We start from the raw sequence: 15,831 nt of genomic DNA, 5'->3' as shown, positions 1-15,831 counted from the left end.
ACTAGGAGTTTCATAGCCATGGTTTTGTGCCTGTCCATGGCTGTGAGTGTATCTGGGTCTGTATTGAGGGCACCTGGGATGCTAAGAGGCATGCAACTTTCCCATGGCCACTTTTGCTTTGATGCCTGTTGTAGGTTCAGAGCTTAATAATTACTCATGGGCTTAGTATTTACCAGAAGAACTCACAAAAGTCACTGAAGACTTTTATAGTTGTACTTCAGTGTATTCCACATAAAGGATATGGGTTAGTCAACAAAAGGAGTGCATTGCTCTTATCTGTGGAAAGAGGAAAGCAATGTGGAGTTGAGCTCATAATAGCAGTGATGTGTAAAATACAGAGCATGGACAGCTAGGAAGCTCACTTGAACCCTGGCACATTTTACTGTGTCTTTGGTGTATAGATGACTTAGTCTTTAGCTCTCTGCCTCACAAGTCACATGGATAGCCGTGATCCCAAACTCCTAGTCAGCATGATGATATTGGTCTTTCTAGAATAATCAGCCCCTAAACTATCCCTACAATATCTTCCCTCATTGTAAATTATGTTGTAAGGCGGTATGCCATGACCCAAGGCCCAGTTAGACAAAGACACTCCTCTTTGATGCTAACTCCCAGGAATCAAGAGCAAAGTTGAGCTCTCTCTGAATAAAATTAAATTCTTACCTATATACTGGTAGTCTAGGTTAAGTTGGATTTTGCAAAAAGGAAATTTTCAAGAAGAAATTTTAAATATTTTTATATTATGGTTTTATTTCAGTATAATTTACACATAATAAAATAATATACACATTTAGAATTTTGGTGAATATGTACAATGATGCACTGTCTACAACGATCCATACCTTTTGTTGCTAGAAAATAACCTTATGTGCCTTTATAGTCAGCCCCTCCTCCATCCTGGGGAACCCAGACAGGCACCAATCTGCTTTTTGTCAATATAATTTTACTTTTTCTTAAGATTCTTATTTATGAAAACATGATATGTAGTGTTTTGTCTGCATCTTCTTTTTTTTTTCCTTCTTAGGTTTTTTTAATACATGCACCATCATACCTGGGTTGCTTTTGACTGCATTCTTTAAACATAGCATAAACATGTTATGAATATAATATTTGTTAATAGTTTATAAATATACCAGTAGTTTAATTCCTTTTAGAATTGCTGAGTAATATTTCATTGTATGGCTGTATTACATTTTACTTACTCAGTTTTTTTTCTTTAATTAAAAATATTTTCTTACCATTATGAGTAACACTGGTTTGGAAGCTTGTGGACATGATTTTGTAAGGACATGAATTTCAGTATTCTTGGGTGGATGCTAGGATTTGGATGTTCTCACATTTTGTTCCAAAGTGGTTGCACCATTTGTATCTCTGTTAGAATAGGTAGGAGGGTTCTAATTGTTTTGTCTCCTCGTGGCATTTCGTATTGTCTATTTTTAGCTGTTCTAGTGGGTGTATAATGTTGGCTCATTCATTGTCTAATGGTTGTAATTCACATTTCATTTTTCAGTCTTTTTACTTGTTCTTAATCCCATATTCCTAATGACCAGCCACACTGAACATCTCTTAAAGTGATGACAGGCTGTTCACTTATCTTTTGTGAGGTACTTATACCTTTCACATTTTTTTATGAGAATTGGTGTTTTGCCTGCATGTGTGTCCTTGTGAGGGTGTTGTGTCCCCTGAAACTGACGTTACAGACAGGTGTGAGCTGCCAGGTGGGTGCTGGGTTTTGAACACAGGTCCTGGAAGAGCAACCATTGCTCTTAACTGCTGAGCCATCTCTCCAGCCCTTTTTCACATTTTTTAAAGCTATTTTATTTTTATAAAAGAATTTCAAGAATGACTTATAGTCTTAATACAAGTCCTTTGTGATCTGGATAATAGACCTTTGTTGGTTATATGTTTTGGTGATACTTTCTATAGTTTATGTTTTATCCTTTTGTATTTTGAAAAAAATTTTAATTTGTGTGTGTGTAGGGGGGAGAGCATCCAGCACTCGTGCCCGAGGAGACCAGAAGAGAGTATGGAAATTTTTGCAGCTGGAGTTACAGGCAGTTGTGAGTCACTAGGTGTAGGTGCTAGGATCCTCTGTAAGAGTGGCAAGTGTTCTTCACCTCTGAGCCATCTCTTTGCAGTGCTGTCTTTTTGTTTTCTCAGTGGCGTGTGTGTGTGTGTGTGTGTGTGTGTGTGTGTGTGTGTGTGTGTGTGTGTATTTAGGCTAGTGGTTAGTCTTAGGAGGTGTTTCTCCTGAGCCCTTCAGCTTCTTTTTTTTTTTTTTTGTAGACATGGTCTTTTGCTAGGACCAATAAAATAGGGTGGTCCATGAGTGCCAGAGATCCTGCTGTCTCCTCCCAGGGTTGAGATAAAGAGTGTCTTACCACACTGAGCTGTTTACATGGTTCTTGCCTAAGATCTTCAGGCTTGTGTGGCATGCACTTCCCCACTGAGCTGTCTCCCTAGCTTTCCTAATGGTATCCCGAGGATGAAACATTTTTCATGGCTTGTGCTATTTTCTGTTTTAAGAATTTATTACTTTACCCCAAAGTCACAAAGATTTTTTTCTATGCATTATTTAAGAGCTTTTAATTTAGTTCTGATTTCTGTGGGGGTTTTGTTGTTGTTTGTTTTGTTGTTTGTTTTCTCCCCCCCCCCCCAAGACAAAGTTTCTCTGTGTAGCCATGGCTGTCCTGGAACTGGCACTGGCTTTGTAGACCAGGGTGGCCTTAAACTCATAGAGGTCTGCCTGCTTCTGCCTCCCTAGTACTGGGATTAAAGGTGTGCACCACCACTACCCAGCTGTGTAATCTTAAACAATTTAGATTCTGTGAAGAAATAGTCAAGATTGATCCCCTGCCCTAAAGAAAGATGCACGTGTCTCAGCAGCACTTATAAAAAGATCTATCTTTCCCATTGAATTGCCTTGGCACTTTTTGTTCACAATTCATTTTAAGCTTGATGTCATAAAAGGAGTCTAGTAGGGACCAATACCAAGGTTATGTGAAGATAGAAATAATTTACCTCAAACAAACAAGGATGCTGTCTTTGCATACCATTGTTTTAAACAACTAGTTATAGCAAATCGTATAAAAGATAAATGGAATGTTTGTATGCCATTAGAGAGAAAAATAATACTGTTTGCCGATGACAAGGGGCTACAACATGGGCTGTTGAGGAGCTGCAACAAAACATGACGTAAATGAGATGCTTAAATTGCAGGTTATAAAACATATAAAACATATGCCTAAATGAATTCAGGCATTTATTTTATTATTATGTTGAAAATATAATGAAAAAGATAATACTTGTTTTCTTAGTCTATCTTTCTGTACCTGCACATGCATATTTATAAATTGCCAAGTGCAGAGAATTATAATATTTTAATAGGAGGAAAGCAGAACAATAATAAAAACAAAATCTCCTCCTAGTGGGTGGTCTCAATGCAGTAAATACAACAATACAGCCAACATTAATTTATAGACTTAATACAGTACCAGTTAAGACCCCAACGGGATAGTGAATTAATCCTGGTTGGTATAAATCTTAAAATAAAAAGCAGATAAAATTTTTCTCAAGTGGGGAATGTTTTTAAAAATTATTCTTGTTTAAAAAATAATTTCAGAGGATTAAAAGGGCATGTATATTGTAAGACAGTGGTCCATGAGAGGGAGAGATTGAACCACATAGTGGAAGTGTCTAAGAGGTTAGACCAGATGTCTAGGCTAAATGTAGTTACTGAAGTTGAATACCCAATTAGTTTATGAACTTTCTGGTTTTGAAACAGAAAGAGAAACTTGTAGGGTTCATCAGAGGTTGAAAACCCAAAAACCACCAGGAAAACACTGTAGGTCACCTAAATAGACTGGGTGTAAGACCATAGGAGATACTGGGTACTTTGAACTCCACACACTGGGGTTTTGTGTGATTCTAGCTGAGATTTGGAATGTAGGTATAGGAGACTGTGATATTAGGGGTGTGTGTGTGTGTGTGTGTGTGTGTGTGTGTGTGTGTGTATGTGTGTGTGTGAGAGAGAGAGAGAGAGAGAAAGAGAGAGAGAGAGAGAGTATGTGTATGTGTACATGTATGTACATGGAGGTCCAAGGTTGTTGTTGGAAGTTTTCTTCCATCTTGTTTGTTGAGAAAGGTTCTCCATTGCACCCAGACTCACCTACATAGTTATTAGCCAGCTTACTCCATGAATTCCCTGTTTCTGCTGTCCAAGGGTGGAATTACAGACAGCCCAGCATGCCCACCAGGCATTTTCATGGGTTCTTGGCATCTGAACACTCAGCTCTGGTCCTCTTGCTTCTACAGAAAGGCTTTAACTGCTGAGTCATCTTCCCAGCCCAGTTTTTCAAGTGAGGCCAGATAACTGTTGACAGGTTAAGGAGAAATGAGGGGAACATATAAGACTTACCAGTCTTCTGAGGTTTAGTTCATATTTTTAGATTTTTCTTATTTTATGTATAGAAATGTTTGCCTGCATGTACCTCTGTGTAACACATGTGTGCCTGGTACCCACAGAAGTCAGAAGAAGGTATCAGATCTCCTGGAGCTAGAATTACAAATGATGGTGAACTGCCATGGGGATACTGTCAATAAACCCAGGTCTTCAGTAAGAACAAGTGCTCTTAACCTCTGAGCCATCTCTCCAGCTCTGATTTTTAAATGTTGGCACTTGGATGGGGGGGAGTGTGACTCAGTAGTAGAATGCTTACCTAGCAGGCCCAAGGCTCTAAGTTCATCTCCACCCTGCAAAACAACTGTTGGAAATTGATGTGCTGACCAGACAAGACCCAGGATTAAGGATTTCTCATTCAGATTATGTATCTGTAATTGCCATTGTTCTGTTCTTTCTAGGCAAGTAAAGGGAGGTGGTTTGATGTTGTAGACTAAATTATGTTCCAAGGTATATTATAAGAACTGTCTAAATGTAGGTACATATAGTCATGGCAACAGAATAGAAGTAATACATTAGAACTCATGAAGTAGAACCTCTGCAATCAACCAACATTTAACAAAAAAATAATCAAAATAAAAATACTGGCTTGGATAATAATATAAAGGATGGTATATTTAGACCTATTTTAATCTCATATCATACAAACTAAATCTCAGATGAATTAATATTTTGAAGTGAATATTGTAAGTCATTTGTACATTGTTGAAGCAATAAAGAAATTAAATAATATCAAGGTTGACATGTTTGATTATGAAAATTTTGATTTTCTAATAAAAAGAAAAGCAGTACAATGGAAACAGCATTTTCAATTTTTATATGGTGAGTTGAATTGTTCATGCAATTGGGGTTATCTTTCCAGGTAGATCCATTGGAGAGGCAATTAAGGAATAGTACAGTAGGAAATAGCAACAGTAGAATTTGGCCCAGAGAGCTTTGTTGGTAGTACAGACATCAGTGGTCTTTGGATGAATAAATGTGATAGTGACATGTGGGCCTTAGCACAGTACCTAAAATTGTAGATGTTAATTGCCATTTGTGATCTTCATCACCATCATCTTCCAAAAGAAGTTTGGAAGTTGTCAGTGCTTCTGTTTTTAAAACAGATGGGAAGGCATGGCTACTTTAGCCCATGCTACATGTATGTTACTTACAGAGTTCTTTGCCACAGTCTGCCCCATTGATTCTCACTCTAGGCCTGCAAAGTATTTACATTTTACCTCAGTGGAGGCCTTCAGGATCCACTCTTCCATAACCCCAGAGTCACAGCTTGGTCTTTGTCACCTCTTGCAATTACTCTACCTATAAAAATCAATCCAACTAAGTTGATAACCTCTTACTCTGGCTACTCAAAACCTGCCCAAAAGAAATACAAACACATGTACACATAGAGACATGCATATGAATGTTACTAGTATGATAGATAATAGCGCCCAAAAAGAAAAAAATGATACAGACACATTTATATCGTCTGATGAATGAATAACAAAATTGTAGTAGAATGGAATATTATTGGCAACAATAGGAGGAAGGTTTGATACACACTAGCATGCTGAACTTTGAACTCATGCTAAATAGGGGTGGGAAATAAAGGGAATTCAGCAATGAATGACTGCTAATAGATATGGGAGTTCTTAGGGATGAAAAAATTTCAGAATTAGATTTTTATGATAAACAATTCAATAATATATGCTTTAAAACATTCCTGCCTCCACCCCTTTGTCTCCTGATGCTGGTACTAATCCATTTATGACAGCAAGTGCATGATCATCACTGATCACCACTTAAAGTTCCATCTTCCTAACACGGTCACAGTGACAGGTTTCACTTTGTGTTTTGTTGTTGTTGTTTGCTTGGGGGTGGGATTGGACCTTCACGCTAAGCAAATGCTATACCATGGACCTACATCTGCACCTTTGGACATGGAATTTTGAGGGACAGATGTTCAAACTATAGCAATATAAGTGCTTATGGGGGCAGAGGGGGACTGTTGCAAATATCATACAACAGTTCATCACTGTTCTTGGCATGTCTCTTAATTCCTTTGTTCCAGAATGTTGGGGGCCGAGCATGTTTTAGTTAAATGTGTGTTGTAGTTAGCTGGGTTAGCTTAGTTTAGAGGTGCTGCTCCCATAGTTCTGTTGGCTATGTAAGATGGCCCTCCTTGAGACACTTAATTCTTAGCCTGGTGAGATGCTTGGACTCACTTTGCTCCAGTCCTTCCTCCTTCCACACAGGAAATAAGAGGTCTCTCTAAGCAGAACTCTACCGTGGGTGGAGTATAGATCCCCAAGCTCTCTGCAGCCTATATTTAGCATTAGCAGGAGGCCTGCATTGCTGTTATTTAGCATTACCAGAAGGCCTGCATTGCTATTGTGTTTTTCCTCTTGGTGCTTCAGTAAGATTCATTCTGTAGGAAGGGGCTATAAATTATAAATTGATTGCAGGTAATAATTGGACAAATGATCAGACTCGATTTTTATTCCCCTCTGGGGAAGACATGTGTCAGGAATCACTAAAGCAGAAGGCATCTGAGGGGCTTCTCTGCCAGCTTCCCAGCTTTAGTGCCACAATGCTTGATTAGAGAGGAGAGAAGCCAAATTCGGCAGGAGGCGGCCAGCAGACCTGGTATCTGCTTGCCACCTCTTGCTCCAAAAAGCCTTGCCGCAGAGTTGCCATGGCAGCAGGAGGCAATTTAATGGCAAGGGCTCATCTCTGGAGCTGCACTGCTGTGCCCCAGTCTTTCCCTCTGGCATTCAACTTGATCGCTGGTTACACCAGAGCCTTACTGTGAGGTGGCCACATGACTATACATCGCCTTATGGAGCAGAGTGCAAATCTCCTGCATTCTAAGGACAGCCACCTCTGTCCCCGCTTCTCCTTGGCACATACCTCTTTGATGTTCCACCCTGTAGTCAGCCCAATCCGATTATTTGCAGTTCCTTAAATATGCTCTTTCATGCTTCTGTGCTTTTAGGCATGCGGTTTCCTCTGCCTGGAGTCTTCCTTTCCCCATCTGTCTGGAAAATTCCTACTCAGTTTCAAAATGCAGCTTAGCTTCCTTCTCCCCTCTCTTCTCCTCTCTCACCCCGTTTCCTCCATGCAGAACTGTACAGTTTCTACTGCCATTCCAACCTCACACACATCATGTGGTTTTTAAATGACTAGTTGTATTTCTGTCTCTTTTTCTGTAGTCTGTAAGTTATTTGCATTCAAAATTTGTCCTTTGTGGGTTTATATTGAAAAGGCTTTCCTGGGAGTAAATACCTAGCAATGTTTGTGGAATAATGGGGTACTCTTCTGTGAATTAAGTCCTGTTTGATGCTTACTCTTTGAGTGCTGGTCCCCACAAAGTAAGCTACTCCATCTTGAGCAGACGGCCTTGCTTCTGCTACAGACCTGATCTGACCAGCCGTCACTGGTCTCTCACTGACTGTCCCTGTCCTCTCTCTCCCATTGGGACTGCCAGAATGACACTTGTGGGTCAGACTTTAAGTCCTGTGACCTCCAGTTGTCACGTGACTTCTAGATCTTTCCCTTAGCTGTTGAATTACAGGTTATGAGGACACAGCCTCAGAGGCTTTGTAGCATGCGCTAACTTCTTGGTAAATCTCATTTTCTTTACCTTCTCCTATCTTTGAAGCTGGTAAAATCAAGATAGAGGTTTAAGCTACCTTAAACCTTCTGTGGCATCATATAATTGGATTTCATCTTCTTGCCCCCAGCACAGCTTTTAAAGTCACCTCTTTCCTGTGGTTCTTGTCCTTTTCCTGAGCGTTAGTGATTTAGTCCCTTCTTTGCCGTTGCTTCATTCTCATGTTTGATACATATGTGCTCCTGTTTACTGTGCAGACAGACCACTCTACTTGGATACTCTTCCCTTTCTCTCCTTTTGGCCATTGCTTAGCGTTCGTTGTATTTCCACACTTTCAAGTTAAAGTGGATTTATTTGTATCTTCCTCAAATAACTCCAGAAGCTACCTGGACTGGAATGTCTATTTCTACCCCTCCCTTACCAGCCTCTATAGCACTTTTCAGTACAACCTGTGTGATTTGTGGTTTCTTTTCCATCTCCATTGCCCTTTTTTTTGTTTTGAGCCTTTAACGACTGAGCCATCTCTCTCCAGCCCCTGTCACACCTTTTAAGTTCAAAGCTTATCTAGGTGTTTTGCAATTCCCTTTGCAGAATGTCTTTTCTGGACCACCTGAGCACGCTGTGTGCATGCTGTATGTGCCAGTGCCTGCAGGTGTCCAGGCTGTTCAGTTTCTGGAACATTCTCATTGTTTCTCATCCTTCCATCATTCCCACTTAGTGTATTTTATTCATTCTAGGTCCTCTGAAGGATGCAAAACTTCAACAAAGTTGTTTCTGAGTTATTAATAGATTTGAGCTTCTACAACACTTGTGCTGTAGGCTGGTGAGAATGGAATTAGGATAGGCTTTATGACAAATAGTGCTTTGTTGCCTCTTATCCTGTGTCTCTTTGTTGAAAAACTCTCTGTAGTTGTCAGTTAACTGCAAACGAATCCCCCTTATCTTCATAGAGAGCATTGTGGATTGTACTAAATCCTATGGGCATCTTTTTTTTTTTTCATGAGTGCACACCTATAATAAAGTTTAATTAATAAATCAGACACAGTAAGAAACTTATAGTAACCATGAAATAGAGCAATCATGCCAATAATTATAATTAAAATTATTCAAAGCCAGGCGGTGGTGGCGCACACCTTTAATCCCAGCACTCAGGAGGCAGAGGCAGGCAGATCTCTGTGAGTTTGAGGCCAGCCTACTCTTCAAAGAGAGTTCCAGGACAGTCTCCAAACCTACAGAGATACCCTGTCTTGAAAAATCAAAAAAAAAATTATTCAAAATTTATATATTGTTTATTCCTGAAATTTTCTTTTACTATTTCCTGACTTTGGTTGGCCATAGGTATCTAAAACCACATGGAATGAGACTGCGATAAGGGAAACTGCTTCACTCCCACCTGCTGAATCTAGCCTTATTTGTAAATAGAGTTGTCCATTTATTTCACTGTCAAAAGAAGAGGAAGCCCTCCCCCATCCAAAACGCATTAACACAGTTAGAACCAAGGGCCCCTAAGTAGCTTTTCACAGTGTTAGTGTCTATTTGAATTGGATCTAATATGTTCTTACGTTGGAACTAGGGAAAGTATGTACACTAAGTATCTGAAGATGTTATTTAAAATTATCTTTTGGTTCAATGGGTTATGGGTTTTCTGAAACCATGTACTTAAGCTATAATTGACAGTATTAATTTGTTAGTGATTGATAAACATTGTAAAATTCCACTCAACTTTTTAACGTACTTTTGTTCTACTTTACCTGTTCTGGGGGCTGCTTAGTTCTTACCAAGGCTTTTGACCTAATGGTATTTATGCAGAATTTTTCTCTCAAATGAAAACTAATTATTAGTGTCATCTTCGTCATCTTGTTTTGTCCCCTACCAGAGTGGCTTAGTCTCAAATGCCGACTTTGTAAAAGTCAGGTTGTTTTCTTAGTGAGACTGGTAGGAACTGTCATATACACACTGTCTGTTAAGTGTGTACCATCAATGATCATAAAGTAGACTACAGAATAGATGGTAGTAGTTTTAAAAATAAGGAAACTGAGACCAATAAGGAAAAATGTTTTCCTTAAGTTAGACCAAAGAGCTATTAAAGGGAGGACTAGAAGCAGAGGATAGTAGGGACCCGTAATCTCAGCTGCTTAAGAAGCCAAAGTAGGAGACTCATGGGTTTAAGATGCAGTGCCTTCTTAGAAAAAAAAGAACCAGAATGCAAGTTCAGGTTGGTGTAACCAAGGCACAGTACAAGATTGCTACCTACCCACAAGTACAAACTACTGCAGTGTTTCGGAGCATAAGCTAAGCATAGCCAGGACAGTTTTGGCATTGGAAGAGGCAGAAGCAGGACAATCAGACAAAATTTCTGTTCTTAAGAGGTTGTCCTTGATCTAGCCCAGTCCCAGCTGTAAGGCCTGGTAGCCTCTGGCTTTCTTTCCTGGTCATTTTCTACTGTCATGTGATTTCCCTGGACACTTTTCAAGGCGTCTTTATCATTAAGAACTATGTATTCAGTTACTCTCCCCCACCCTCATCCTACTGCTTTCACAGAAACACACCACACTATTGTGTGCAACTAATATGTGACACACACAGGGTTTTCTAGTGTCTGTCATGTGAGTATTCGGTAAGCATTGGCTCCATTCATTACTACTGTCATAGATAGTACTTGTCATTAGTTGATGTACCCTCTTCCAGGACCCGAGGGTTCCCTGCCCAGAATCTGGCTTTGTGTAGTTCATTTGTCTGGGGGTCCTAGGGACAGGCATACTGGGTCAGATGCATGGGCCAGATGATGGGAGAAGGAGTGAGAGGCCGCTTGTTTCTACCAGGGTTTTCCAGAAACTGTTCCCTCGGTGCCTGCCTGTACTAGCTACCTCCTTGTTTTCGACCATGGAAGCTGTCCATGAACCCTACTTCCAAATCACATCTGGCTTCTTTGCATTCCTTTTATCTTTTTAGAACATTAATGGGTTTAGAGTCTCTAAGAGTGTGTTGATTTGTACTGTAGCTTATCCTTCCCCTTCCTGCTGGGTTCTGGGGTGATCTTGTGACTGCACTGTGCTGTGCAGGGTTATTACTCCATCTGTCGAGGCTTCCCTGGTGCCTTCTGCACCTTTTTAATGGTATTCTTTTATAGTACCAATTTCATGTGTGCATTTGTTTTGTTCTTTTTGCTTTTTAGATTTTGTGCCTAATCCTGCTTCTTCACTTGATTATAGTCAAAGGCTGAGAAAAGTAATTACCTAATTCTTATGTTTAGTTGTATTTGTAGTGTAGATTTGAATGGTTTGTAGGAAAGGCCATTGACTTTATAAAATCTGCCATGGATTCAGGAAAAAAACTGTACCAGGGCTGATGTTCTTTACTTTCATGCTCAATAAGACATTCCGTGTTATGCTCCATCCCTTGGTCTACAACACCACACTCTGCTTATCTTGTTGGAGGGTGTTTGGGGTATCACTTTTTCAGGGAAAGATGATAATATCTGTTGAAGTCTGTGATTTCCAACTAAGCCACCCCTTTAGAAAAGGTAATTATAGAAAGATACAGAGGGTATTTGTGAGATGTGTGTATTATTTTTATGTAACTGCTATGGAATTTTTTAAAAATAATAAGTATTTATTGTGGATATTCCAATTAAAATGTAATCTGTATTACCTTTAGAATGTGAGAACCCTAAAAAGTACAAGAAAGGAAATTAAAAACTCTTCATGTATAGATGGCTGTAATGCTGCTGTATATTCTTCCAGTTTTTGCTCAACTTTCTATTCATGTTGGTTTATTTTCATTAATATACATGTTTCTATTTTCATAATAATATTCAGTAACCAAAGTTTGTAGTTTCCATGGCAACTGCAATATATGTTAAATAACAACACTGGGATATTCTAATTGTGTTTGGTGTAAGTTTAACAAAGCAAGGAAAACGATTTCTGACAATAAAATCTGCATATTATAAAATGTAAATATTAGGAAAAGAAATCATGAAAACTATTAAGTCCTTCAATTACTCCATTCTCTTTATAAGTCATTGTCTTTAAAACTCTCACTGATGGTTCTATTTTTGAGGAATGCGATTGTAACGCTCAGTGGAGTCTGTCCCTTGCTTTGGGGCTTAGTTGAGTATGCAGTGAACAAAATGTGTTTTGCAAAATAATGTCTCCATTCTCTCCATGTTTTAGGTATGTGTTCTTTTTGGATCCATGCAATCTGGACTTGATAAACAGGAAGATCAAGTCGATAGCACTGTGTGTGGCTACATGTCCAAGAGAGGAGTTGAAAACCTTGAGTGACGTCCAGAAGTTTGCAGAGATCAACGGTGAGATGTTAGGCTGTCCAAGTTGACACTCTGGTCATCTGTCTCACTGTTAAACCCTATATGTTTACATTTCAGTATACATTTATCCTAGTAGTAAATATGTCATAAAACAACCTTAAAGAGGAAAAAACAGAAATTAGATTTTAGATTTCCTAGTTAAAAATGCTAGAATCAACTCAGGGAGATTGTTAAAGCTCTGTATTTGCCGGGTGCAGTGACTGTAATCCCAGCCATTTAGCAGGCCAAGGTAGAAATGTTGCTTAGCCTAAGTGCAAGGCTAGCTTAGACAGTGTAGCAAGATCTCCTGTCTCAAACCAAAACAGAAATGGATCATCTCACATCTTTACTGAAAAAGAAAATAGTAGAATTTGGGGGTGTTTCCCAGGGAAATTCTAAGTAGGTTCTTGTGATGTGCAAATTTGTATTTTTTTAAATAAACGCTTTGGTGTTTTTGGATATCTTTTGGTATTTTGGATACCCAAGCCTGTTGGATATTTTTGTTTTGCTGTTTTGAAATTGGATCTTTCCCGAGCTGGTTGCATGATCTCATCATCCTGTTGCCTTGGCCCCTACAACCAAGTGCTGGAATCACAGGTGAATGCTAACATGAGGTGACCAGGGGCACTTGACAATCATTTGAATTATTAGTATACTCTATGTAAGGCTCAGGTTTTCTTCTCTTTCCAAGTCTTGTTTAAATCTCTCAGTCTGTCTTCCCTCCCTTTTTCTCCCTCAGTCTATGTTTAATCTGTGGTTAACAGTATAATATATGCATGTGTAAAAGCAAATGGTGAAAGTTACAGGAACGAATACAAAGAACTATAATCAAGTTTCTGCTGTCGGTTCCTTTTTAGTGTGCTAGTGTACATATAATTTTACGTTCTGCTCTTAAATTTAATGTTGCGTCATGACCTTTTCCAAGAATAACTTTGAGGAACATTGAGGTTAAAAGTTTGGGATTAGCAGAGAATGGCAGCAGAGTCAGTTTGCTGCAATCAGCTCTGCTCTTTAGGAACCCCTACTTCCAGGCACCGCAGTTCTCCATGGAGTAATTTTAAAGTTACTCTTTGTGGAGAACCACGTATTAATGGCCCCTCTGGTTCATGTGTTTCAACTTCCCTGAGCCTCCATGTATGTATAGTGTATGTAGGGCTTCTCAGGTCTTCCCGCCTGCCTAAATCCATGGCCAGTGCTAGGTCCTTTGAACATCTGTTGACTCCAGTGTTCACTCCCTGTAACATGTAGCTGGCTAGAAAAAAAATGCTGGGAGTCCTAACAGTGCCTGTTCTTGCATGGCTCCAGATTGTTCCAGATGTGATCCTAGTCCCCCAAGGGGAAGAAGGGGCCATGTCCCTGACCTACCACCTCATGCCCTTCATACAGGCAGTGGAAAAGGCATGGACTGGCAAGGAACTAGAGTCTCATCCAGATTTGGTCACTGACTTTATAATAAGAGATAGAGGGGCTTTTGGAGCCCAGATGTCCTCATACAAATAAATAGGAGGATATGTGAAGAATGCCAAGTGTGTGGTGGGCACCAAATGAAACAGACTTCTCAAGGGCTCATTTTCTATGCCCATGCACTATCCCATGTTTGCCTTGCTAAGTCCTGTGTCACAATCATCAGCCTTGTAACTTACCATACTCCATCTTAGGTAGGTTGTTCCTTAAACAAATGTACCCAATTGGTGGTGGTGGTGTAGTTCACTGGTTGACAGTACAGGCTCTGAGGTAAATTGTTTGGATTCAACTGTTGCTTCTTTAACTTAGTAGCTTTGAGACTCTTTGCCAGTTGTTTGACCTCTCTATGCCTCAGCTGCCATATATGGCAGTGCCTGTACCTAGCATACTTCATTAGGATTTTTATGATAAATCAGTACATGAAAAATATTTAGAAGTGCAGCTGGCAGAAAAAGTTGCTGAAGTTTCTGTTAGCTGCCACCTTTACCATTATTCTTTGCACTTCCCACATCCAGTCTCTCCACCAGTTCCTTTAGAGCAGTAGTAGTTCTCAACCTTCCTAATGCTGTGACCCTATGCTGTGTTCCTCATGCTGAAGTGACTCCCCCAGCCATAAAATTAATTTCATTGCTACTTCATAACAGTAATTTTGCTGCTGTTATGAATCATAATGTAAATATCTGTGTTTTCTGATGGTCTTAGGTAACCCTGTGAAATGGTCATTTGACCTGCCCCCAAGGAGTCTCACCCACAGGTTGGGGAACCACTGCTTTGGATACAACTGCTGTATAACAATCATATCTGTTCTCAGAGTTTTCAGTCAGCACTAATCCATTGCTTTGAATTCATGAATGGTACAGGATTAAGAGGTGTACGTGTCTTATATGACACTCAGAGCCATGGTCCAGTCTTACACTATTTTCCAGCTTGTCCTCTCAAACATCCTGGGTGTGAGTGAGGGTGAACCTGAGCTGTCACCAGGAAGGCCAAGTCAAGGCTAAGTCCTCATCCTGTATGACCTGCTCTTGTGGTCTCTTGAAGAAATCACCTTGTGCCTTGCTCTGGCATGCTTTGTTTCTGGGCCAGTTATCCTTATAAGTGCATGTGATACTGAGTGTGATCTATTCATTCTTGAGAAGACACTTCCAGTGGAGTCTGTAGCTTTGTATTTCAGCAGTATTGATTAATAAATATTTTAGCACATAGCAAGGACCCCTAGGCTTTGGAGTCAGTTTGTATAAAGAATAATAAAGAATAAACTGGGATCGTCGTGTATTTCAATCTTGTTTGTAATTCAAATATATATAAAAATAAACTAAAAAAAAAGAATAATAAAGAATATGGGCATGTTGATGTATGTATGTATGCCTATAACCCCAACCCTTGAGAGGAAGAGGCAGGAGGATGGCAAGTTCAACAACAGGGCTACATAGTGAGATCCTGTTTCACAACACATAACATCAGTCATAATGACAGTATCCGAAAGCACAGCAACAGTAACATGGTGGGGACAACAGTAACTTTAATTGGTAAGTATAAAAACTTTATTAAATCAAAAAGAGAGGAAACTTTGGGTGTAGATACCCAAATAACTGCTTTAATAACAACTCCTCAATTGGAATTCCTGAATGTCTCAAAAGACCTTAAGCTGTTCTTCAGAACTGGACCTGATAAGGTATAATCCCAGTGTTACCACCATCACTGAGAGAGGTCATTCCCTGTCTTGCTTTAGCACGCTTCCTCATTGGTCTTTGTAACTTTTGTTTCTGTTGGTGTTTGTGCCTCTGTACACAGTTGAGTCTCTGTTAGGAAATAAAGGCCCTTTGAGCTCACAGTTGTAGACCTCAGTTATTTCTTTCAGTGAGGAGCTTTCTATAAGAGATGATGCAGGTGTAAGCGAGACATCTTCAAGTCTCAAGGAGAGAACTATTGTAAGTCCATGAAAAAAGCTTAGTTAATTACACTATTTGAACAAAACATAGGCGAAAGCCTCAGGGCATTCAG

The 15,831-nt window shown here is 39.6% G+C and overlaps 1 protein-coding gene across 5 annotated transcripts in view; it reads left to right on the top strand.

Moving 5' to 3' along the window:
* The window catches only part of Slc44a1 (solute carrier family 44 member 1), a 180,395-nt gene that overhangs the window by 67,308 nt on the left and 97,256 nt on the right, over positions 1-15,831 (top strand). For all 5 annotated transcript variants that reach the window (XM_027403081.2, XM_027403080.2, XM_027403082.2 and 2 more), the window contains exon 4: positions 12,230-12,366. In XM_027403081.2, the coding sequence (XP_027258882.1) occupies positions 12,230-12,366 (137 nt within the window). The remainder of the gene's footprint in view (positions 1-12,229; positions 12,367-15,831) is intronic.

This window comes from Cricetulus griseus, chromosome 2 (genome assembly GCF_003668045.3).
Source record: "Cricetulus griseus strain 17A/GY chromosome 2, alternate assembly CriGri-PICRH-1.0, whole genome shotgun sequence".
Taxonomy (NCBI): domain Eukaryota; kingdom Metazoa; phylum Chordata; class Mammalia; order Rodentia; family Cricetidae; genus Cricetulus; species Cricetulus griseus.
Note: the sequence above shows the minus strand (reverse complement) of the source record. Positions and strands in the feature narration are given on the sequence as shown.